Source organism: Mustelus asterias, chromosome 12 (assembly GCF_964213995.1).
Source record: "Mustelus asterias chromosome 12, sMusAst1.hap1.1, whole genome shotgun sequence".
Lineage (NCBI taxonomy): Eukaryota > Metazoa > Chordata > Chondrichthyes > Carcharhiniformes > Triakidae > Mustelus > Mustelus asterias.
The window spans coordinates 88661877-88687872 of record NC_135812.1 but is presented as its reverse complement, the minus strand read 5'-3'; the positions used below and the strand labels follow the sequence as shown (position 1 = coordinate 88687872).

The 25996-nt window shown below is 41.0% G+C and overlaps 1 protein-coding gene across 2 annotated transcripts in view; it reads left to right on the top strand.

Annotated features, from left to right (window-relative positions):
- Positions 1–25996, top strand: part of slc38a10 (solute carrier family 38 member 10) — a 131197-nt gene that overhangs the window by 988 nt on the left and 104213 nt on the right. Inside the window, exons 2-5 of one of the 2 annotated variants that reach the window (XM_078225574.1) lie at positions 474–587; positions 12021–12138; positions 14586–14631; positions 25668–25761. In XM_078225574.1, coding sequence (XP_078081700.1) covers positions 498–587; positions 12021–12138; positions 14586–14631; positions 25668–25761 — 348 coding nt within the window. In that variant the 5' untranslated portion in view covers positions 474–497. Of the gene's footprint in view, positions 1–449; positions 588–12020; positions 12139–14585; positions 14632–25667; positions 25762–25996 lie in introns of both variants that reach the window. The other variant, XM_078225575.1, reaches the window with a different exon arrangement.

The following is a 25996-nucleotide window of genomic DNA, read 5'->3' as shown; positions in this document are numbered from 1 at the left end:
TTTCTCTCGATTAGCATTTTAACTATTATTCCCTTTCCGTTATCTCACTTTTCCCGCCTTATTTCAGGCTTTGAGCCCTGTAAACATCTTGTAATTAATTTCTATACAACAATCCACTCCGGCTTTTTCAGTAACAGATTCCGTCTTGGGTGAGGTTTCCTTTTGGGTAGAGTGCCATAATTTTCCTTGCATACTGATGACTCCATACCAGGACGTTTTTCTCTAGGCAGTCACTGCAGAATTAGTAAAAGTTACAATGAATTTCAAACTCGGAAATTGCACGTTGAGATTTAGAAAACACTTTCATATTTAGTTTTCCAATGCGGGCAAGACTCAAATAGGCAGCTATTTTTCTCGTTTATATAGCTACAGGTCATTAACTGTACTGTTAATACTGTCAACGTCAGAAGAAAAGTAATCCACACTGAAATTAGTTTTTTTTTTAAAAGCCCTAATCTGAGATTCTGTGATAGCTTTCCCCCCAAAACTAGTCCAGCATGACGGCTTCAAACTGGGGCTACATCATGAACGTGGTGAACAGTATAGTGGGAGTGAGTGTCCTCACTATGCCTTTCTGCTTCAAACAGGTGAGTGCTCGGTTGCAAAGTGTCTCATTTATTGAACTTTGTTCAAGGTATTTTTCACATGCATGCCTTTTATTATAACTAAATGTGGTAACAAGTACATTTCAGCCCGACTCTCTGGCATATTGTGCCTTGAGTCAGAAGGCCATGATTTCAAACAAATTCTAATTCTGGGAATTGAGCACATTTTCCAGATTGACATTTCGGTGCAATACTGACCCAAGTGATGCGTAGTTGCAAGGTGTTGCCGTTTGTTTGAAACTCCATGGACATGTTAAAAGTGGGTGTCAAATAATCATAGGCATTATCCAGAGAAAATTAGGGAGACTGAGTTTACAGCATGCCAACAGGCCCTTCGACCGACTTGTCCATGACGCCCCTTTTTTAATCACTAAGCTAGTCCCAATTGCCTGTGTTCTTGTGCACTGAGCAGTGTCAGGGTATGTAATTCACCTGTCGTTTGTGGGACGGTGCTATTGGCAAATTGGTTCCTGTGTTTACTCAGAACACATCTTCACCTGTAATTGATTAGCTCTGAAGTGTGTTTTATGAAGACACCAAATATAATCTTTAATTACAAGTTTGTTTTCAATCTTTCACATTTGCTGTTTTTGTCCTGGTGTATACCAGTAATACTTGTGGCTCTATACAGAGTTTCCAGCTCCTAGTTATGCTCAGTGTATGTAGTTGAACTGTGTATTTTCAAAATTGCAAAACACATGTGATCTTCATTGTCTTTAGTTATGTTCTAACAATGGTGCTTAATACTGTTGTCAGTGAATGAGGGTTTCTGTTCTCCATGGTTAGGTTGGGAAAAATTATTTTTTCCCAGTAAGATATTGACATGCACTTTATGATGTCTATTTTCAATTGTTTAAAGTTTGTTTGTTAGTGTCACAAGTAGGCTTACATTAACGCTACAATGAAGTTATTGTGAAAATCCCCTAGTCGCTACACTCCGGCGCCTGTTCAGGTACACTGAGAAGAATTTAGCATAGCCAATGCACCTAACCACATCTTTTGGACTGTGGGAGGAAACTGGAGTACCTAGAGGAAACCCATGCCGACATGGGGAGAATATGCAGACTCCGCAAAGCCAGTGACCCAAGCTGGGAATTGAACCAGTTCCCTAGCGCTGTGAGGCAGCAGTGCTAACCACTGTGCCACCCTAATGTGGTATATGTAACTAATGCAAAGCTAATTAAAATTTATTTTGTGATCATAATACTATAACTCAATTTAAAACATCAAATCTCTGGAATTTTTGAAGTTACATCATTGAAATCCTGTATTTCATTTCCGATGAATCTCTTTTAAAGTAGATAGTTTCTCCTTGTGAAAAGAATATGGTAGCTATACACAGAGGTTAATGTCCCACTCCTTACTGAATTGTTTCAACTGAAACACGTGAGAAGCCCTGTGGATAAAAAGTTACCAGCCTATCCATATTGTGTTGTTGTGTGACAATTACTCTGGGAGTACATTACATCGTGTTGTCCTTGCCGCGAGCTTGTTGGTTTGAAAATATAAATCGGGACTTGGAACCTCCTGTACATTGTGTTCTTTGTCCAGTGTTGGCTGTATGGCGATCTCTGGAGGTCGTGTAGAAAAAGAAGGGCAACAAACCTAATCCCATATGACAGTTGAGGCATAAGCAAAGATTGGAGCACCTTGAGAATTTCAGCTTTGAACGGACGCAAGGAATATGGAACTCTTTAAGAGTATGAGATAGTAAACAGTATACAAAAGGCTTGTGAGCACTACTTCAAGATAAGCCACAGCAGCAGGACAAGGAGTTCATAGTGTATTTGGACTCGTGTCAGGACATTCTGAAAAACCATAGAAAAGTTACAGCACAGAAGGAGGCCATTTGCCCATCTTGTCTATGCCAGCCTGAGGACACCCAGGTGCCCTTTCTAATCCCACCACCCGGCCCATAGCCCTGTATCTTACAGCACTTAAGGTGCAGATCCAGGTACGTTTTAGAGTTTTGGTGTCTCTGCTTCCGCCACCAAATTGGGCAGTGAATTCCAGATACCCACCACCCTTTGTGTGGAAAAAGAAATCTTTCTCGTGTCCCCTATACGCCTTCTGCTACTTATCTTGAATCTACATCCTCTGGTTCTGGAATTCATCACCAAGGGAAACAATTTTATCCTGTCTACTCTGTCTTTTCCCTTCATAATTTTGTACACCTCAATCAAGTCACCCCTCAGTCGTCTTGGTTCCAAGAAAAATAACCCCAACCTATCCAATCTCTCCTCATAGCTACACTTTTCCAGCCCTGGCAACATTCTTATCAACCTCCTCTGCACTCTCTAGAGCAATTGTGTTCCTGCAATATAGTGACCAGAACTGCGCACACTGCTCCAGTTGTGGCCTCATTAGTTTGATTTATTATTGTCACATGTATTAGTATACAGTGAAAAGTATTGTTTCTTGGTGCTATACAGACAAAGCATACCATTCGTAGAGAAGAAAACGAGAGAGTGCAGAACGTAGTGTTACAGTCATAGCTAGGGTGTAGAGAAAGACCAGCTTAATGTAAGGTAGGTCCATTCAAAAGTCTGATGGCACAAGGAAGAAGCTGTTCTTGAGTCGGTTGGTACGTGACCTCAGACTTTTGTATCTTTTTCCCGACAGAAGAAGGTGGAAGAGAGAATGTCCGGGGTGCGTGGGATCCTTAATTATGCTGGCTGCTTTGTTGGGGTAGCAGGAAGTGTAGACAGAGTCAATGGATGGGAGGCTGGTTTGCGTGATGGATTGGGCTACATTCACAACCTTTTGTAATTTCTTGCGGTCTTGGACAGAGCAGGAGCCATACCAAACTGTGTTACAACCAGACAGAATGTTTTCTATGGTGCATCAGTAAAAGTTGGTGAGAGTCTTGGCTGACATGCCAAATTTCCTTAGTCTTCTGAGAAAGTAGAGGCATTGATGGGCTTTCTGAACTATAGTTAAGAACGATATAATGTTGGAATAGTATAAATCTCCTCATAAAATTGAGAGGTATAGATAGGGTGAACAGTTGCAAGCTTTATCCCAGGGAAGAAATGACAATTACAAGGGGGCACAAGTTCAAGATTAGGGGGGAAAGGTTCAGTGGAGATGTGCGGGTGAAGTTTTTTTTACAAAGAGGGTGGTGGGGGTCTGGAATGCACTGCCAAGTGAGGTGGTTGAGGCAGTTACGTTAGCCACAATTGAGACTTATCTTGATAGACATATGAACAAACAGGGAATAGAGGGATACAAGTGGTTGGTCTAGACAGGTAAATGTGATCGGTGCAGGCTTGGAGGGCCGAAGCGACTGTTCCTGTGCTATACTGTTCTTTGTTTTGTTCTTTGTTAGTGTCGGCTTGGGGCCCAGGACAGGTTGTTGGTGATCTGGACACCTAAAAACTTGACGCTTTTGACCATTTCTACTTTTCCCTGTTGATGTAGACAGGGGCATGTTCTCCACTACACTTCCTGAAGTCGATGACAATCTTCATTTTATTGATGTTGAGGGAGAGATTATTGTCGTCGCATCTATTTACTAGCTTCTCTCTCTCATTCCTGTACTCTGTCTCGTCATTGTTTGAGATCTGACCCACTATGGTGGTATCGTCAGCAAGCTTGAAAACCGAGTTGGAGGGGAATTTGGCCACACACACAGGTGTATAAGGAGTATAGTAGGATGATCGTGGAGGAGGTGTTGTTGCCTATACTTACTGATTGCGGTCTGTGGGTTAGGAAGTTCAAGATCCGGTCGCAGAGAGAGGAGCTGAGGCCCAGGCCACAGTTTGGAGATGAGTTTTGTAGGAATAATAGTGTTGAAGGCTGAGCTGTAGTCAATAAATAGGAGCCTGGCATGGGTGTCTTTGTTATCTAGATGTTCCAGGTTGAGTGCAGGGCCAGGGAGATGGCATCTGCTGTGGACCCGTTGCGGCGGTAGGCGAGCTGTAGTCGATCCAGGCAGTCTAGGAGGCTGGACCAACTGTTCGAAGTACTTCACAATGATAGTGTTTTATACAATTCCAACATTATATCATTTTATATTCTATACCTCTGCCAATGAAGGAGAGCATTCCGTACGCCTTATTTACAACCTTGTCTACCTGTACTGCTGCCTTAGGGACCTGTGTATTTGTATGCCAAGATCTCTCACTTCATCTACCCTTAGTATATTCCCATTTATTGACATTCAGTGGTGTTACCATCATTGAATCCCCCACTATCAATATCCTTGGGGTTGCATTGACCAGAAACTCAATTGGACTCGCCGTATAAACACTGGCTACAAGAACAGGTCAGAGACTAGGAAAAATGCGGCGAGTAACTCACCTCCTGACTCCCCAGAGCCTGTCCACCATCCATAAGGCACAAGTCAGGAGTGTGATGAAAGGCATAGATAGGGTGAACGGTGGGAAGCTTTTTCCCAGGTCAGTGGTGACGTTCACGAGGGGGTATGACTCCAGATCCACAGCAGTGTGGTTGAATCTTAAATGCCCCACTGAAATGTCCGATCAAACTATTCAGTTCAAGGGCAATGAATGTCACCCCAACTGCAGCGATTCAAGAAGGTAGCTCACCACTACCTTCTCAAGGGCTTCTAGGGATGGGCAATAAATGCTGGCCAGCCAGTGACACCCATGTTCCACGAATGAATAAAAAAAAATTCCCTATAACTGTTTGACATCCCTAAATGCATTAACTCACACTTCTGTTAAAATTCATCTGTCACTTCGCTGCCCACTCCACCAACCCATCGATTATAATTTTGTAGATTAAAGCTACCCACTACTTGGCCAATCTTTGTGTTGTCTGCAAATTTTCCCCCCACGTTCACGTCCAAATCGTTAATATATAATAGCAAGAGTTCCAACACTGAGCTCCTTAAGCGTATAAAATTCTGATAGGGCTGAACAGATTGGATGCAGGGATGATGTTCCCCTGGCTGGTGGGGGTTCGAAAACTAGGGGCTCTGTCTTTTGGATATGGACCATTTAGGACTGAGTTAGAGAGAGATTTCTTCATTTGAGGGCGGTGAACCTGTGGAATTCTCTACCACATTAGGCTGTGGAGGCTGTCATTGAATGTATTTAAGAAAGAAATAGACTTCTGGACACTAAAAGCATCAAGGGGTATGGTGAGAGAAAGGGGTTCTGACATTGAGACAGAGGATTAGCCATGGTCGTATTGAGCAGGTTCGCTAGGCTGAATGACCTACTCCTGCTATTTTCAATGTTTCTTGATATAGAATGATCAAAAACAATTGGTTATCGAGGTAGGAAAGTCTAGGCAAAAACCTGGGACCACTGAAGCAACAATTTCAATGCTGGGGATATTGTGAACAACCAAGATGTGAAATCCTTCCTCCCCCATATTAATTTGTGATAATCAGTTTAACTGTCTATTTAGCTCATGTGGTGGAATTCTTTTACTGAGTCGGAATGTTTTGGGTTGGTGCTCCACTTCAGAATTTGATCAGAAAAATCTAGGCAGCCAAGTGTAGCATTAAGGGAGCATTGCATTGTAAGCAGTGCAATTCTTTAAGATGTTAAACTGAGACAAACCTCTGTCCATTTCAGTGGTTCATTTGAATGATAAAGATCTGGCACTATTTATAAAATAGCTGGCTGATACTTTCCTCATTGCCAGCACCAAGTTCACAGGTTTTTTTCTCTCATTGCCTTTTGTGTGCAATTGCTGTATCATACTTGCCTACATAAAACCACGACTGCCTTTCAAAGGAATTCATTGTATGTAAAGTATTTTGAGATGTTTCTGATGGGCATGTTGTGGCATTATATTAATTTAACTTCCTTCTGTACCTTAACCACGTGGTTAGCTTTACAGCCTTGCAAGCATTCCTATTTGTAATAAGATTGAAAGTGTGGACACTCAAAACAGCTTTTCAGGAAGGAATCTGCAGGTTCAATAGTTATAAATGGCTTCTTTCTCGCATTTTGACATCATCTGAATCCCTGAATTAGATTGGAACCTTGAAGCTATTCCATGGTATCATATTGTTTATCAGAGGTGCAGCTTCAATTTGATGTTTTATCTCCCTTTTGTCCTGCCAGTGTGGTTACAAGCTGTCAGTGCCCTGTGTGTTTTCATATGTGATGGCTATAATCACGTGGTGCATTAAAGATGTGATTCCATCAGCACAGATTTCTCAAGAAATAATCCAAAGTTAGAAAATCTGTGCACAGAAGCTACAGTTTTGAGAATAAAGACTCTGGGAATATAATCAAGGGGTTCCGGTAACATAAACTCCTCTCGCAGTTTATGTGCTGGGATCATATTACAGTCCATTATCTCTCACAGCCATCGTGTATAATCTTAATGGATACAGCATTGCTGCCATTAGGGTTATATCTTCCCTTATTGACAGTATTTTTTGTCCACTGGTATATCACAGATATCGTTACTGCTGTCTTGCCACCTGGCTTCAGCTCACATGACAAAAAGAGGCCATTTTACTGAAAAATAATCCGCATTCTTTTATGTCCAAAAAATGTTCTACTGAAATGTGTGATGCTAAGAGTTTCTATTTTGTTATACATTGTTTCAGAAGCAGCAATCTGATCCTTGGCATTCAAAGGGATTACATTTTGATTGTTCAAATCTTCCCTTTCTGACAGAAAGCCTACTCTTTCTGTCGACTTTTAGCCCCATGTGCAGCACACATTTCCCTACACAAGCTGTTGTAATGGCTGTTTTGAAGATATCTGCATTATAATTGTGGCGAAGCAGAAAGATCATTAGCACCAGCAGTCACTTTTGTTGTATCCAACTGGGTAAAGTTACGTTGGTGTCAGAAATTGCTTGAAGCATTACAATGGCTTTTACATTTTCACAATTTCTGCAGTCGGGGCATAATCATTCAGAGTCAGAGTCAGAGGTTTACAGCTTGGAAACAGGCCCTTTGGCCCAACTTGTCCATGCCGCCCTTTTTAAAAAAAATGCCTAAGTGAATCCCAATTGCCCAAATTTGGCCCATATCCCTCTATACCCATCTTACCCATGTAACTGTCTAAATGCTTTTTAAAAGACAAAATTGTACCCGCCTCTATTACTACCTCTGGCAGCTTGTTCCAGACACTCACCACCCTCTGTGTGAAAAAATTGACCCTCTGGACCTTTTGTATCTCTTCCCTCTCACCTTAAACCTATGTCCTCTAGTTTTGGACTCCCCTACATTTGGGAAAAGATATTGACTATCTAGCTGATCTATGAGTGGGTTCCCTTCCAATGATTCTACTTTACTCGAGAAGTCGCACGCTGCTACAAATCCCATTGGGTTCACCAATCCCCTTTAGGGAAGGAAATTTGCCATCAACCTGGTCTCATCTTTACCTGGCCTATGTGAATCCAGACCCACAGCAATGTGGTTGACTCTCAACTGCTGTCTGAAATAGCCTAGACAAGCTGCTGGGTTCAAGGGAAATGAGGGGTGGGCAATAATTGCTGGGCTTGCCACTGACACCCACATCCAATGAAATAAATCAAAAAACACATACCTTGTCTTTGATCCATGTCCCTCTAATTTAAAACAAATGCCCATTTTACTGGATTCCCTCAACAGAGGAAACAATTTCTCCCTATCTAATCTGTCATAAGCATAACTACACCAGTCTTCTATATTACATGTGTTCCCATATTTATGCATGCTAGTTCGCCATAGTCTTGGCTTATGAGGAGAAACTGAGTAGACTGGACTAGACTCATTAGAATTTAGAAGAATTCTAAATGAGGGGGGATCTTATAGAAACATATAAAATTATCAAGGGAATAGATAACATAGAAGCAGGGTGATTGTTTCCACTGGCGGGTGAAACCAGAACTAAGGGGCATAGCCTCAAAATAAGGGGGAACAGATTTTTCGACTGAGCTGAGATTCACCAAAAGGGTTGTTAATCTGTGGAATTCCCTGCCCGGTGAAGCAGTTGAGGCTATTTCATTGAATGTTTTTAAGGCAAAGATAGACAGATTTTTGAACAGTAAAGGAATTAAGGGTGAACGGGCGGGTAAGTGGAGCTGAGTTCATGAAAAGATCAGCCATGATCTTATTGAATGGCGGAGCAAGCTTGAGGCGCCAAATGGCCTACTCCTGCTCCTAGTTCTTATGTTCTTATATCCTCCTACACCCCAGCCACTCCAGGGCCAACATATCCTGAGATGTGATGCTCAGGCTTGAACTCAAAACTCCAGATGGGAACTAATGAAATGTATGGACTGATGTAATTTTGTTTCGCAAATCTTTGGGCCGCATTTAAATTGCAATGACTTACCGTGCTGCAATGCAGTAATCGGTTTCCACATGGTCACATCTGAGAGAACAGGGAGTGCGGACAATAGACAGCAATGGATTCCTTGCCTCCGTCTATTGAACTTAAATCGTTTTTATACTTTTACAGCAACAGGAGTAGGCCATCCAACTCCTCGAGTATATTTCGCCATTGTTGGTAGTTTCAAAATCAATTGTTTTGGTGTAACTATCTTCTTGTAGTTTGAATTAATATGTTATTACACATTGCATGCCAAATTGACAAAAGCCATTTAAAAAAAAATGACACCTGCCTTATTGGAAACCAGATAGATTAATTAAATAGACAGCCTTAATTGTGGAACAGTTAAAGGATAAATAGAACATAGAACATAGAAAGCCACAGCACAAACAGGCCCTTCGGCCCACAAGTTGCGCCGATCATATCCCTACCTCTAGGCCTATCTATAGCCCTCAATCCCATTAAATCCCATGTACTCATCCAGAAGTCTCTTAAAAGACCCCAACGAGTTTGCCTCCACCACCACCGACGTCAGCCGATTTCACTCACCCACCACCCTCTGAGTGAAAAACTTACCCCTGACATCTCCTCTGTACCTACCCCCCATAAATAATTCATTAAAAGATGTGTTAGGCTGGTATGGTGATCATATCCTCAGAACCATCTCTTCCTCGATTTAAAGTTTAAAGCTCTCTCTCCTTCCCTAGTTATGCAGTTTACAAGATCATTGCTCGCAGCATGGTTCAGATGTAGGCCATCCCAACAGTACAGCCCCCACTTTCTTCAGTACTGATGCCAATGCCCCACAAACTGAAACTCACCTGCCACACCAGTCTTTCAGCCACATATTCATTTCTCTAATTTAATGTTGCCTATCCCAATTTGCACGTGGCTCAGGTAATCATCAAGAGATTATAATCGTGTGTGTTCTGTTGTTTAATTTAGTGTCTAGCTCCTGTAAATGTCTGTGCAGGAACTGCTTCCTCATTCTACCCATGTCGTTGGTACATACATGGTCCACAACAGTGGGATCCTCCTTGTAACGCCCTCACCCCCCCCCCCCCCCCCCCCCACACACCCCGCCCCATCCCCACCAACTGCAAAAGCTCCTTTACAGTTCAGCCAATTTTGTGTCTGGACTCGGCCAAAACTGACTAAAACATTTGGCCTGCTTTTAAATTCTCAATTGGCACCCTGCATGATATGGCCATGGCTGTGTTTTGCCAAGTTGGCTAAATCTGAATTTTGTCCTCCCTCAAACCAATCCTTCAAATATAGCTTTTTCCCTGGGTTTGCACAAATGTAAAAGCTGGAATGATGATTTGGTATAATCAATATCCTTGGGGTTACCATTGAGCAGAAACTTAACTGGACCAGCCATATAAACAGTGTGGCTAAAAGAACAGGTAAGTATTATCCAGGACAAAGCAGTCCACTTAAGCAGCACCTCGTGGACCACGTTAAACATTCATTCCCTACGCCATCAATGCACAGTGGCAGCATTGTGTACCATATACAATGACTGCAGCAACTCATCAAGCCACCATTGCCAACACCGTCTAGACCCTGTTCCCACCTGCAAATTTCCCTTCCAAGCCATGCACATCCTGACTTGGAATGCCATTCCTTCAGTGAGGCTGGGCAAAATCCCGGTGCTCCCCAACAATATAGTTGGTATACCCACACCACTATGATTGAAGTGGTTCGAGAGCACAGCTCATTGCAACCTTCTCGAGGGCAATTAGGGATGTGCGACAAATACTAGCCTAGCCACGGACGCCCCATGGAAGAATTAAAAACACCTCTAGCATTTGTAGTTATTTAAGAAAATATCGAAGGGCTGATTTTTTTCCTCCATCTAGGCCCAGAAAGGCAAACGTTTTCTGTTTAAGCCCATTATCAATGGACCAAAACCCCTGGCTTGGTTCTGCCACATCATTCATAGCTTGGACAGGAAAAAGGGAGTGCAGTTGTAGATCTGAAAGACTTAAAGCTGTTCGCTTGGATGCTAGCTGTAACACATTGTGGCTGGTTGGATGTTCCCATAATGAAGTTCAAAAACAAGTTAAAATATTTGTTCCTCTTTGGCTTGCTGATGGGCTTATTCATACTAGAGGGATTGTGGCGGCTTCTGGGGCAAGCTCAACCCAGCATTTTGGACTGTCCCATGTCTTGATGCCCCATGGCTGCTAGCCTAAGGGGAAAGGCAGAGGGCAAGACATTTCCTCTTGCCTTCTTAGAATCTTTACCAATGCCTGTGCCCATTGTGCAACTGTGCCAGACTTCCCTCTGCCTGGGGATCCCTGGAAAACATGAAGGGATGAAGATGTGGGGTCATTTGTCTTTGCCTCATTTTTTCCATACCTTTGTGCACACACGGGATGGATTTTCCCTGATGCTAAAAGCCAGGGGCCTTTTAGACTTTAAAGCTGTATTCTTTATATGTTGGTAAATAAGGTAGTTGTGATCTGCCCACGAGTCGATGATCTGTTCATTTCTCCACACCTTGCAGTCCTCTACTTTCTTCTTTAGTTGCTGGTAAAAGCCTCCTTCAATAGTGGTATGATGGGGGAAACATGAGGTGGTTTCCCATTGCCTTCCTTGTGTGTTTAAAGGAAACGCAAGTGTTCTTTGCGATGGAAACTCAGCCTGCAACAGCTGTTGTCCCTCTAGGTTCTAGCTGTTCCGCCATCACCACTGAAAATTTGCTTGTTAGGCTGTTGGCCATGGCTTCAATCTTGAGCATGGGGTAACATGCTAACAGGGATGATCACCTCCTTAGACCTCAAATGATCTTGCTCCCCTTGGTAAATAAGAAATAACCTTAATAGCAAAATTGATTGTACAATTATCAGTTCTCTTGATAAACATTTTTTCAAGAAAATCTAAAGTTTTGGTGAATTGAAAGTCATTATTAATTCTCATTCTAGCCTGCAGGCTAAAAGTATTGACCCTTTTAGTTGATATTGTTTGGGTTTGATTCGGGATTTTAGAATGAGGTACACACCACAGTTTAACTGGACTGAATTATTGATGAGTACTTTAAAATTGCAAATGTACATACTGTAGGATCAATTATTTTGCGTTCCATAATCTTTCTGGTGGTTCTTTCAAATTAGAATGGATATTTTGCCTCCTGATTTCTTTTTTTACTTTGCAGTGTGGAATTGCACTGGGAGTTGTCCTACTCCTCTTCTGTTCCTGGATGACGCACCAGTCCTGTATGTTTCTGGTGAAGGCAGCGAACACCAGCAAGCGCAGGACATACCCAGGCCTTGGTAAGAAACTCTGCGTTAGTGCCAATAAAAGATACTTGGTTTCTAAATCTACCAATTACTCCGTGTACCATTGTGTCAAAAAGCAGCAACTTGAAATAACTGCTTCCTCTCCTGTATGTTAACCAAGTTGCCACGTTTTGCCAGTGTGCTAAGTGTCAGCCACCTACTTATTATGTGAAGCATCAGTGCTGTACCCAGGCCTGCCTTTAGCTGTTTCCTGTTCAGATGAACTTCACTGGTGCTCACCCACAGTGAAATCAGCTGACTCAGTCCAGGTTAATAACTAGGCGGTGGAGGAGCCTAATTGTTTCAATTTTGCCAATCTATTTTTGAGCACAGGTCAGCTAACAACTTGGGGAGTATTGTACTTTTAAAAATCTGTTAATGAGTTGAAATCAATTGCTGTAAGATGTTATGTTTGCTCTTCATGGACATTGGATGGTTTAAGGTCCAAACTATTCATACTGCATGTACTTCTCTACATTCTCAATGTTTCCTGCTTTAGTCTTGGTTTTCTCTCTTCACAACTTTATGCTCTCATCCCTTGTCTTGGTACACATGGATTTACTTTCTGGACAGCTCCATGTTTGGCTAAAATGATCAGTCTAGATGCAATATTAGCTTGCATTTATAGGGCACTTTTAACACCAATAGTCTCAAAGCATTGCATATAGAGTGCAAAGAAGGAATATAGAAGTTGGGGGAAATGAAATAAAGTTTGGTCTTTTTTAAAGGCAGGAAGAAAAGTAGGAAGGAGGCTTTTGGAGAGATGCCAGGTAGATTGCAGAAATTGTATTTGAGATCCTTGAAGAGGAAATAAAGGTTAGAAATGGAATGGCTGATGGAAATAAAGTTCAACAGTAATTTCTGACAAGGCGAGAGTGATGGCATCTGTTTTTAAAGGGAGTTGGCAACAGTGTCTTGCAAGCAGAGCCATTTGTGATAATGAACACTGGAACAAGGGAAGGCCAGGATTTGGAAATGGGAGGGGGTGAGAACTTGAAATGAGAAATTAGGTAAGGACCAAGGGGTGGAAGATGGGTTAGAACAATTGGTGTTTGCTGGGATTAACTGGTTATCTGAGATGTCTTCTTAAAATCCGAACCATAGGCTTGATAAATTCATGGCAGTGTTGAGGGTGTGTGCTTGGGGCAGTTTGAGGCTAAGTGAGGGTGATAAAGCTAAAGAAGGGGAGATGGAGAAGTTTGTGACTGAAAACACCATGGATCAGAAGTCACTGGACATAAAGGCTAATGGAAAAGAATCTGGATTAATTCTTAGTGCAGAAATCACAGCGGTGCTTGGGAAAGTAGTAGTACATGAGGACTTTACGTGAGAGGAACAAGGAGGTGGAAATTTAACTTGCTCCACTGTGAACTACCTAACGTATAGAGTTTTCAACAGAATTGTGTGTGCTTGTTTTCGATTTATGACTTTCCACCTGGAGACCTACTACTAAATATCAGTGTATATTCTTTAAGGAAGGGTAATTCCACAGGGACATATAACTAATAGATCTTTACCCATGGAGTTCTTCTTCTTGGTGTAATAACTTCCTTTCCACTAACCACTTAAATTGTCTGTTGCTACACTCCACCATTTAGTATATATTGCTGTTGATATTTGTGATGTTGGCTGAATACTGCTGCAGTTTTAACATCATGCAACAATAGGTGGCATATCTTGTTCAGCTTTTGAAAAGTTAGTCTTTGTAACGTGTGGTCAGTAGGCCACGTTTTTCTCCTTCCCTGCTGTTTTATTTAAAGTGGTAAGTTCTGAATTCATGAATTGACCATTATGTCAATCTACTCCCTGACATAAACAGGAAGTGTCATTGCAGCTGAGTGCAATATGTGAGAGTACTTTGCCAATATATCAGGTGTCTTGCTATCTCATAGAAGCTATCAGTCTCGAGTTACTGTACTCAAAATAGCTGACCTAGCAATGGGATTTTTACTGCACTTCTGCTGACTTGTGTGTAATATCTAATTCCAAATCATAATGGATTTTTCAATATCTTAGAATTTATTAATACACTAATCTTTAAAGGGAAGCTAATTCCATAGTGGGAAGTCTTATAGGTATTTGATAGCATTCTTCATCTTGGTTTTGGAATAATTTTTTAAGCAAACACTTAAATATTACTTGCAACCAGGAGAATCTATTAGTAATTATGCATCCTTGTGGAATTACCCTCTTCAATAAATGGTATTTAGTGCTTCACTGTCTCATACCAAAATTTGGAAACCGTAGAAAGCTGGTGCTGACTCTTTAATGGAAAATGTAACAACACTTGACCATGCACCTCAGGGATAGGTACATGTTTTAAAATTCTTTCACTTCAGTCACAATTACTACAAAAGCAATTTATTCTGAAATGTAAATTTAAATCTATTCCAAGTGTTTGTACTGTTGCGCTTTCTAATCGGTTGCTTTTTAATTTTTAGCTTTTCACGCCTATGGAAAAGCAGGCAAAATGCTGGTCGAGACCAGGTAAGCTTACATTACGATTCAAGGCTGTCTTTTAATACACTTTCATTAAACGTACTTGCACTATGGTTTGAAGGTGTTATGGGTCAAAAATAGCTTTCCAGCTATTTTCAGATTTCATCCCCTTTGCTTGACGAGATGGAGATTTTTGGAGTTTGTAAACAGCCTTTATAATAACCTGTAGCTAAGGATCTGGTGCTCCAGCTGGTGGCACGCTAGAGAGCCCTAACAGCATTTCGCAGACATTTATACTTTCAACTTCAGTTACAAGGAATTAGCATATACCAATCAAACCTGTACATCTGTTCAAAAATTATCTATATCCACTCACAATTAATAGTTAGGATTACATAATGTATAGCATTTGAGTATAGTTACCCAATTACAATTTATGCACATCTACTTAATTATCATATCATGAAACATGTATTTTTCTCTACTTATTTACTAACTTCCAAACATGCGTACGTCTGACCAGTGGTGTATCGAACTCCCTTGCCCAATGTCCCTTGTACTAATGGACACTGACAAGTTGCATCTGCACATGGTTCAATTGAATTCTTGTGTGCATATTGTGTGACTAAAACCTCTCTTGTAAATAAAAGTTTCATGGTTCTTGACTTATCTGGAGACCACCTAGTTCTCAAGTATCTGGTTTCTCAGAGATTTTCTGTCTTTTGAGGATTTAGCAGTTATGTGATTTAAAAAAAAAAAGACTTGTAAGATTATTGATCCTTTTAAAGGGTATCATAAATAAAATCTGGATAACAGATCATGCCATACTTACCCAGCAGAAGCTGAGTTTAACATTGAACCAAAGAGATGATTGTCACACCAGTCCCCACCTGGCACTGATTTTCTCTTTAAAGGAGACTTGTAATTATTCTAGCACAGAACTGAGAACATGGCAAATATGGTCAGTGTAGAGCTCAAATCTCTGATTACTGAGAACCTTGTAATTCTGAAGTTTTTGGACCATGCAGTTCATAATAGAGAAGGGGTGCAAGGAGATACAAATCTTTGCCATGGTTGTTGTGATTGGGGCTATAGAACAAAGCATTGGAGAAGAATGCGACATTTTATCTGGCATTTTACCCTATAAAAGGTGACATCAGTTGAATATTTTAAAATCGGTTCTCAATCTTAAACCGACTTAGAATATGCTATGTGTTCTCATGGGGGTTTCTTAAAAAAAAATATTTTCTGTATGTGGTGATTGTCCCTTTAAGGGCAGCATATGAGAAGAGGGTCACCTGCCTTGAAGGACCAATTAGGACTGTACCCTGTAGGGGAGAGCCCACTTTCTTTGGCATAAAGCATGTTGCAGACATGTAGGGACTGAGGCATCTGGGGTCTACTCCAGGGCAAACAAGAGGTTGCCAGCCTCTGTACAGTTTTTCCTTGTAAATGAATACCCTTTATGTTCCTGATGAAGTCTGTCGCATGCATCATTACATTGGCGATGAGGATGGTATAGATTGAGGACACTGCCTGTGGTCTGAGTCGTGTGAGTAGTGCGATTTATGAGATATTGCCAAATCCTGAGGGCAGATGCAAAGCGAGCCTGAATTGGCTGGTACAGTCAAAGGTTTAGAAATATATCGACAAAAAGATGGAGAAAAAATATCTCCCAGAAGCAAGAGTTATGGATGACTTTGATTTTTTAAAAAAGTGGAACTCAATTAAAATAAAAGAGGGCACAGAGCACAGTGTTTAAAGGAGAAAGTGCCAAGGGAACTGCAGGATCTATCCCAGAAGCGTGGAAAAATGAAGAGGCTGAAGCAGACAGGCTCCCAATCAACAGTAGAGCCTGCGAGGGAGATGGGATGCGACAACTGTTGCACTAAACAGAGGGGTTCTGGGGAGAAGAGAAGTCCCCAACCTGCTTAAAAGAAAAATAAGTTTTAAAAGTTTTAGAAGTAGTGGTCGTGAATAGACAGAACCGGATCTGCTAGTGAAAGGATCAAAGGAAAAAAGCATCTCTCCAAGCAGCTAAAAGAAAAAAAAGGTTGCAGAGATCAAAAAGGAGAAGTTTTGGAGTGTTGGAAGAGAAGTTTTAAAAAAAAAAAGTTCAAAGGAGGATCTGCCAGTTTCACACCAAAAGGGAAAAGCAGAGAGAGAACTGGCAGCTGCTGACAGCTTAAAGAAAAGTTGACAGTCTTAAAGTGGTAATGCATTTAATGCAGTAACCACAAGAAGGAACAGAGGGCAATGGACAGGAACACAAAGGGTATTTGTCAAATCTGTTAAGTAGCTGTCAACATTCTGCATGCTACTTTGGCAAATGGGCATACTAGAAACATTCAGAACATTGGGCCACTTTTTTTCTGGTCGGTTTTTAAAAGCAATGCATAATAGCAATAAATTACCAGTACTGTAAATTGTTGGTTTACTTTTGTAAAGTGCTTAGCAAAAGATTAGTCCATTAACTAATCTGAAGTTTTCACTATGATTTAAACTTTTTCCAGAATGTTAACAGTTGTGCTGTGGACCTCTTGAGCTGATGTTTAATGGGAGCTTAAGAGCATTTCCTGTAGGTACACTATATATAAGTAAGATTGAGTGCTATGGAATTAGTGTGCAGACTTTGGATTAGTTTTGGTGAATATAGTTGTGCTTTGTCATTTGTCTTTTACTATGGATGGAAGCAACATAATGCACTTGGATAGGGTCTACTTCAAGCATGTCAACATGGTGCTGGGTATCGGGCTCAAGGCTGTTGTGTAGGACGTGGATATTATAACACACAAATCACTGAAGCCCCTTGAACAATGCAATAAGGCTATTATAAGAGTAAGTAGAGGTTGGATGTATTGCCAAGACAATTAACTTTTTAAAAAACACAAATTTTTTCCATGGGATGTGAGCATTGCTGGCAAGGCCAGCATTTGTTGCCCATCCCTAGGCCATTTTGGGGCAGTTAAGAGTCAACTGCATTGCTTTGGGTCTGAAGTCACGTGGGTCAGACCAGTTAAGGATGGCAGATTTCCTTCCCTAAAGGACACTACTGAACCAGATGGGTTTATACAACAATCAATTGTAGTCTCATGATTACCATTGCGGAGACGAACTTTCAATTTCATTTTTTAAAATGGAATTAAATTCCACTAGTTGCTATGTGGGACTTTAACCCAAATGCCTGGAGCATTAGTGTGGGAGTTTGGATTACTAGTCCAGTGACATTACCATTATGCCACCATCTCTTAGAAAACAATACATTTTCTTTCCTGGCTATGTCTAGAATGCTGTGCCCAGTTTTGATTTCTTGTGTGGTGTGACGTCCTAATTATGTTATGGGTTGTGGGTTTTAACAGAGAAAGAAAATACATGGTTTGCACATACAGATTCAAAGTAACAACAGGTTTTATTGAAGAGCTCTCTTCAGCTCTTCAATAACAGATTGAGTTTAATGCGGGTAAGTGTGAGGTTTTCCATTTTGGTCGGAAAAACAGGCAGCTTATTATCTAAAGGAAGAGAAGCTTCAGAGTGCTTCGGTGCTGAGGGATCTGGGTGTGCTTGTGCATGAATCACAGAAAACTAGTATGCAGGTACAGCAGGTAATAAGTAAGACAAATTGAATTTTGGCATTTATTGCTAAAGGAATAGAGTATAAAAGTAGGAAAGTGTAGCTGCAACTGTACAAGGCCTTAGTGAGACCGCACCTGGAGTATTATGCACAGTTTTGATTTCCTTACTTGAAGGATGTAGTGACATTGAAGGCAGTTCAGCGAAGGTTCACTAGATTGATTCCAGAGGTGAAGGATTTGTCTTGTGAAGAGAGATTGAGCAGTTTAGGCCTATGCTTTCAAGAGTTTAGAAGAATGAGGGGAGATCTAATTGAGGCATATAAGATGCTAAAAGAGATTGACGATAGATATAGGGAGCATGTTTCCTCTTGCGAGGCAGTCATAGTTTTAGGATGAGGGTTAGGAGATTTAAAACAGAGATGAGGAAAATAATTCTCTTAAAGGGTCATGAATCTGTGGAATTACTTCAATACAGTGGATTCTGGACATTGAGTAGATTGGAGGAGATAAAATTAGTAACGGGTTGAAGGATTATGTTAGAGTTGGAGGAATGCAGAGTTCTTGGAAGTACTGTGTAGAAGCGACAGCATGCCAACGTGGGGCAGTCTTGATGGCACTAGTTGGTCTTTACTACTTTTTGTATGTTAAAACTTGGAGGGAATGTAAGTTGCCTACTAGCTAGCAATTTTAAAATGTATTTATTAGTGCCACAAGTAGACTTGCATTAACACTGCAATGAAGTTACTGTGAAAATCCCTGAGTCGCCACACTCCAGTGCCTGTTCCAGTACACTGAGGGAAAATTTAGCATGGCCAATGCACCTAACCAGCACACCTTTTGTACTGTGGGAGGAAACCAGAGCACCCGGAGGAAATCCGTGCAGAGATGGGGAGAATATGCAGACTCTACACAGACAGTGACCCAAGCCGTGAATCAAACCTGGGTCCCTGGCACTGTGAGGCAGCAGTGCTAATCACTGTGCGACCGTGTTGCCCTCAAGGCAAACCAAATTTGGCAGCGATGGAAGTTGTGCCTTACTTAAAAACAGAAGTCCTTAGATCTTCACAGGGGGAAAAGGACAAAATAAATAAATTAAATGAAATAAAAGAATAGAATGTAAAAGTGCACAAAGTGGGAGAAAGCTCCAATCTTGGACTTCTGAGGCTTAGTACTTGTATCTTATTAGAACTCTGATCACATTACTCAAAAGGTCGTTTACAATTTAAACTGTAATATTTCAGTTTTGACATCTAATCCATGCAGCCGAATAATTGCAGAGCACTGTTCTTGACTAATTATGGACTTCCTTTCTTCAGTAATTAGAGTGTAATTGACTCAGATTGAAAGGACAGGTCTCTACTGCTTGGCATCTTTTTTGCATCTTCAATTGAAGTACAGCATTATGAAATCTTAGAGGCTTCCAGAAAGGCTCAATGTTTCAAGTTGTGTTTTATAACTGTTTTGGGCTGCTGCGACACTGCCACATGCGCATTAATGTAAAGCTAATTTGACTTCTCTGGATATTTTGCCTCAAAGATAAAATTGCCTCCAGTGGATGATTACCCTCCTCTGTCCCCTATAACTCAGAATTAATGTAAACCTGCATCTAGAAAGGTTCAGGCTATCTGGAATGTTTCTAAACCGAAGTACAGATTTTTTTTTTTATTGCTCTAACATTATGTCTGCACTCACCTGCACCCCCAAAGGCAGATTTCTTTTTTTTTTAAATAGTTAAAAGTTTTGCACATGTGTACAAATAGACATACACAGCTGACATTTGTCTGAGATGTGTACTGAGACCTAAAGGTGGCAGGCTGCAGTATAGCTTTTGCCTGTAGATGTGCATTGTAACCTATACCATGAATTTAGACTACTTTATCTTAATCAACATTTGACAGCTGAAGATTCCAGTCTGTTCAGAATTCGTGTGGACATTCTTCAGGCAATTATATTATAAGGTCTGCTGTATGAATTTTCTGTGTTGTAGCATCTGCAACTAAAGTGCTGCCTAGCCAGTTTTGAATTCCCTAACAGATGCACTATTATACCACAAGATTGAAGGGTACACAGGAGGTATACTTAAAGATAAAATCTGCATCATTTAAGAGACTATTTTTGATTTAAATGGATGCCCTCAGTAATGACATGATTGACCCTGTACAGTAAAGAAATTATTTCAGATCTCAATCATTAATAAATCAGCATTAAAAAGATAAAGTAAGGAAATAGAATGCTAACTATAAAATCCTAGCTTCATGTGACCAATAGCTGCTAGTGAAATTTAACTAGCTACCAAAATGCTAGCATAAATATTTTTAGGTGATTTTACCCTTGAAACCTTTCCTGTTTCTTCCTCTTATTCCATTTTTTTTGTTTGAACTTTTATTTCTTGCTCCTTCATGGGTCAGTCCTGTTGTTCTTACCCACTGTTGCTTTTGCAGAATTACCGAATTATATTTAACCGACTATCTCTGGTAACCTTTTTACCTTTGTATAATTTACCTGTGAAGTGTGCTATTTTTGTGTAAGAAAACTCCATCACAAAAAAAGGAAACATTTTGTTAAAATTTTACTTCTACCTCTCTACCCTGATTTTAAAGGAACTTACTGAAAGGCAAACTATCAGTAATTTGGATCCCTGTGTAATGCAATACTCGATGGCTGCTTTAATAGTAAAGGGATAAGTTCCATCGAGTACTATCTGTTTATTCCATGTATGTGTGTTTTTCTTTGGATGACGGTTCCTATTGACCGTACCACAATATCATGGCTGATGGGATATAAAGTAGGCAAGCAGGGGTGGTGGACTAATTATTAGTGAAGAGTCATGTGGATATCGTAAGGAGGACAAGAAATTAACTAGGGTGCATTTACATGAATGTCAGGACCAGTAGAACAGTAATGGGTTATAAGTAGGGAGTGAATAAATTACTGAACTGAATTAAAGAAAGAGGATCTGTGGGGATCAAATCCTTATTCACTTGAGCTAAATTTCATGGTGTTATGGGAAGTACAGAGGAGGAAATAATGGGGATGAGGCAGCAGTGTGGGAATGTTATAAATTGTTGAAATGAAAGAATGAGTTGGGTGTTAGAATTGAGTATGTGGATAGATTGGAAAGATGAAAAAAGATGTGTTGGTAGGAATCTGTCAGAGGCCAAAGTGGTTGATGTACTCTCGGAGTTCAGAAAAATGTTAATTGTAACACCTCGGATGTCATCATGGAAGATTTTAATTTTCTTAACTCTGACATTGAGGCAGTCCGTATCCATGAGAGGGTTTATCATGTACTTTAGGAATCTTCATAAGGTGAAGGAATGCGCAAGACAAAAGCGATCTGCTTCTTACTCCCTGCTAATTTTAGTTATAAGCCAAGTTCAACTAAGGGAATATTTGGGGTCCAGTGGTTATAATTTTAAGATTGAAATAAGGACAGTGTTTAATAAAAACAAGCAAGAAACTGCATTTCAGGCAAAGATGAAAGATGTATGAAAGGGAAGCTCTGCGTTTCAACAGTCCCATGAGCCTGTTCTGCCATCTAATTTTACCACGGCTGATCTGTACCTCAACTCTATTCACCCACATTTATTCTACATCCCTTGATACTCTTAGCTAACAAAAATCTATCAATCTCAGTCACTGAGACAGCAGACATGGGGTCTGTCAGTGATATATCCACGCTGTGTCCTCATGATTATTTGACGTTCAGTGTTATACCTGAGGGATGCTTTATAAAGCTAATTTGTTGTTGAACCATTGAATGGGTATCATCCTTTGAAAAAGGAAGCAGTTGCCATATGTGAAGCAAGTCATCTTACTCATCTATGGGAAGGGGAGCAGCCTTTTGTATTCTAGGGTTTGATATTTATCCATGATATTAAGTTTAAAACTTTTAGAAGTAATTATGAGGTAGAAGTTGGAAATCATGTACACAGAGAAAAAATTCCATTCCATTCTCTGACAAAGCAGAAGGAAAAAACATTGTATTCGCGCAGCAGTGCAATGGGTTGGATTTGGCTTGCCATGAACTTTGTTTGATGGTGGGATGAAGTGGAAGAATTTTATGACTGATGAGGAGCAAACCTAAATCAAACAAGAATTTAGAACCAACTGCTCCTTCACCAGGTGAGTGATACAGCGCTTCGAAAGCTCGTGCTACCAAATAAACCTGTTGGACTTTAACCTGGTGTTATGAGACTACTTACTGCACCCACCCCAGTCCAATGCCGGCAACTCCACATCAAGAATTTAGAAATTACCATTGACACATTAGTGGGTGAGCATTTAGTGTGTGTGTGTGTGTACATACATTAACCTGTTTAAAACAGGGTGAAAGAACAGATGAAGAAACGTCATTTTCGGTATTCGTCTCCTTTTTTAGGATAAGTGCCTTGGACTGTTGTATGGTTTGGGATTTTGTTGTACTTAGCGCCAGTGAGCCTGTAGCCCTTTGATTACACACATTTTGTTAAAGTTATAGAGGTTCACAGCATGGAAACAGACCCTTCGGTTCAACTTGTCCATGCTGCCCAGTTTTCACCACTAAGCTAGTCCCAATTGCCCTCATATGGCCCTCTATACCCATCTAGCCCATGTAACTGTCCAAATGCTTTTTAAAAGACAAAATTGTAACCGCCTCTACTACTGTATCTGGCAGCTTGTTCCAGACACTCAGCACCTTCAGAGTGAATAAAATGCCCCTCTGGACCCTTGTATATCTCTTCCCTCTCAGCTTAAACCTATGCCCTCTAGTTTTAGACTCCTGTATCTTTGGGAAAAGATGTTAACTATCGACCTTATCTATGCCCCTCATTATTTTATAGGTCTCTATAAGATTACCCCTAAGCCTCCTACGTTCCAGAGGAAAAACATCCCAGTCTATCCAGCCTCTCCTTATAACTCAAGCCATCAAGACCCAGTAGCATCCTAGTAAATCTTTTCTGCACTCTTTTTCTAGTTTAATATCCTTTCTATAATGTGACCAGAACTGTACGTGGTATTCCAAGTGTGGCCTTACTAATGTCTTGTACAGCTTCAACAGGACATCTCAACTTCTGTATTCAGTGTTCTGACCAATGAAACCAAGCATGCCGAATGCCTACTTCACCACCCTGTGACTCCACTTTCAAGGAACTATAAACCTGCACTCCAACATCTTTGTTCTGTAACTCTCCCCAACGCCCTGCCATTAACTGAGTAGGTCCTGCCCTGATTCGATCTACCAAAATGCATCACCTCACATTTCTCTAAATTAAACGCCATCTGCCATTCGTCAATCCACTGGCCCAAATGATCAAGATCCCATTGCAATTCAAGCTAACCTTCTCCACGGTCCACTATGCCACCAATCTTGGTGTCATCTGCAAACTTGCTGACCATGCCTCCTAAATTCTCATCCAAATCATTAATATAAATAACAGATAACAGTGGACCCAGCACTGATTCCTGAGGCACACTGCTGGCCACAGGCCTCCAGTTTGAAAAATAATCCTCTACAACCACCTGTTTGTCTTCGTCGTCAAGCCAATTTTGTATCCAATTGGCTACCTCACCCTGCATCCCATGAGATTTAACCGAATGCAACAACCTACCATGCGGTACCTTGTCACAGGCCTTGCTAAAGTCCATGTAGACCACGTCGACTGCACTGCCCTTATCTACCTTTTTGAAGGGTTACCTCTTCAAAAAACTCAATCAAATTCGTGAGATATGATTTTCCACTCACAAAGCTGTGCTGACTGTCCCTAATCAGTCCTTGCCTCTCTAAATGCCTGTAGATCCTGTCTTTCAGAACACCTTCTGACAACTTACCCGCTAGAGATGTTAGGCTCACCAGTCTGTAGTTCCCAGGCTTTTCACTGCAGCCCTTCTTAAACAAAGGCACAACATTTGCTACCCTCCAATCTTCAGGCACCTCACCTGTGGCTGTCGATGATTCAAATATCTCTGTGAGGGGATCTGCAATTTCGTCCCTGGGATACATTTCATCAGGTCCTGGGGATTTATCTATCTTGATGCGTTTTAAGACTTCCAGCGCATCCGTCTCTGAATTATGTACACTCCTCAAGACATCACTATTTATTTCCCCAAGTTCCCTAATGTCCATGCCTTTCTCAACAGTAAATACGGATGAGAAATATTCATTTACATGTTCCGCATGTTTCCTGAAAAGCATTTTATTGTTTGGAGTTGATATCGGAAATCATGAAGTAGCTATTTTATGGTGGTTTTAACAGGCTTTTCAGAGTGTATATTGCATCTGAGTCTAATCCAGTTTCATCTAATGACTGAACACATGCACTTTCCTTCAAAGGTTTCTGGATAGCGATCAGAAGTATGTGCTAATTGAACTATTTCTGTGCTTTTCCATTCTTCAGCTCATATTATTAAGGGTTGCTGAATCTTCCTGCTGCCATTGCAGCTGAAATGGTTTCTAAAACCCGGCAGATGAAAGATAAAACCTGTGATGTGTCCTGGTCTGTATGGATGCATATCACACAAGGTGGTGCATTTATCTTAGCTTACCACAGCTTGGGCTAGGTAGCGAGAGTGAATTAGTACAAAGAACAATACAGCACAGGAACAGGCCCTTCGGCCCTCCAAGCCTACACCGATCATGTGTTCCTAACCAGACCATCCGTTTGTATCCCTCTATTCCCAGTCTGTTCATGTGGCTATCTAGATAAGTCTTAAATGATCCTAGTGTGTCTGCCTCAACCATCTTGCTTGATAGTGCATTCCAGGCCCCCACCACCCTCTGTGTAAAAAAAAAAAAGTCCCCCGCATATCTGTATTGAACCTTGCCCCCCTTGCCTTGAACTTGTGACTCCTTGTGTTTGTCACTTCTGACCTGGGAAAAAGCTTCCAAATGTTCACCCTATCTATGGTCTTCATAATTTTATAAACTTCTATTAGGTCGCCCCTCAACCTCCCTTTCCAGGGAGAACAACCCTAGTTTACTCGAACTCACCTCATAGCTAACACCCTCCATACCAGGCAACATCCTGGTAAACCTTTTCTGCACTCCCTCCAAAGCCTCCACGTCCTTCTGGTAGTGTGGCGACCAGAACTGGATGCAGTATTCCAAATGTGGCCTGACCAACGTTCTGTATAACTGCAACATCATATGCCAACTTTTATACTCTATGCCCCGTCCAATAAAGGCAAGCATGCCATATGCCTTCATCACCTTTTCCACCTGTGCTGCCACCTTTAAGGATCTGTGGACTTGCACACCCAGATCCCTCTGTGTGTCTATACTCCTGATGGTTCTGCCATTTATTGTATAGCTCCCCCCTGCATTAGATCTACCAAAATGCATCACTTCGCATTTATCTGGATTAAATTCCATCTGCCATTTCTCCGCCCAATTTTCCAGCCTATCTATATCCTGCTGTATTCTCTGACAATGTTCATCACTATCTGCAAGCCAGTTCTGTACCCATCTAGCTAGTTCACCTTTGATCTAGTATTGCAGGGATATTAATTATGTTTTATCTGTTTACTTTCTAGCTTGATTGGCCTGATGTTGGGGACCTGTATTGCTTTTTACGTTGTTATCGCTGATTTAGGATCTAATTTCTTTGCTCAATTGCTTGGACTTCAGGTAAGCAGACTTTGCATATGGCACACACGAAAATAAACTTTTTTGACTTCAAAGAGTGACACGCAAATGCACTAAGGTACATGCTAATCAGATTAAATGGGGAACAGTTTGTGGTCCACAAATCTATCTGAAGCAATGATTAGTAGGAGTCCCATCCATTGCAGGTAGAAACAAACTTCATTAGTTTCATTTGAAACTTCAGTCAGTGGCTTTGCAATATTTGTAGTTTTTTTTT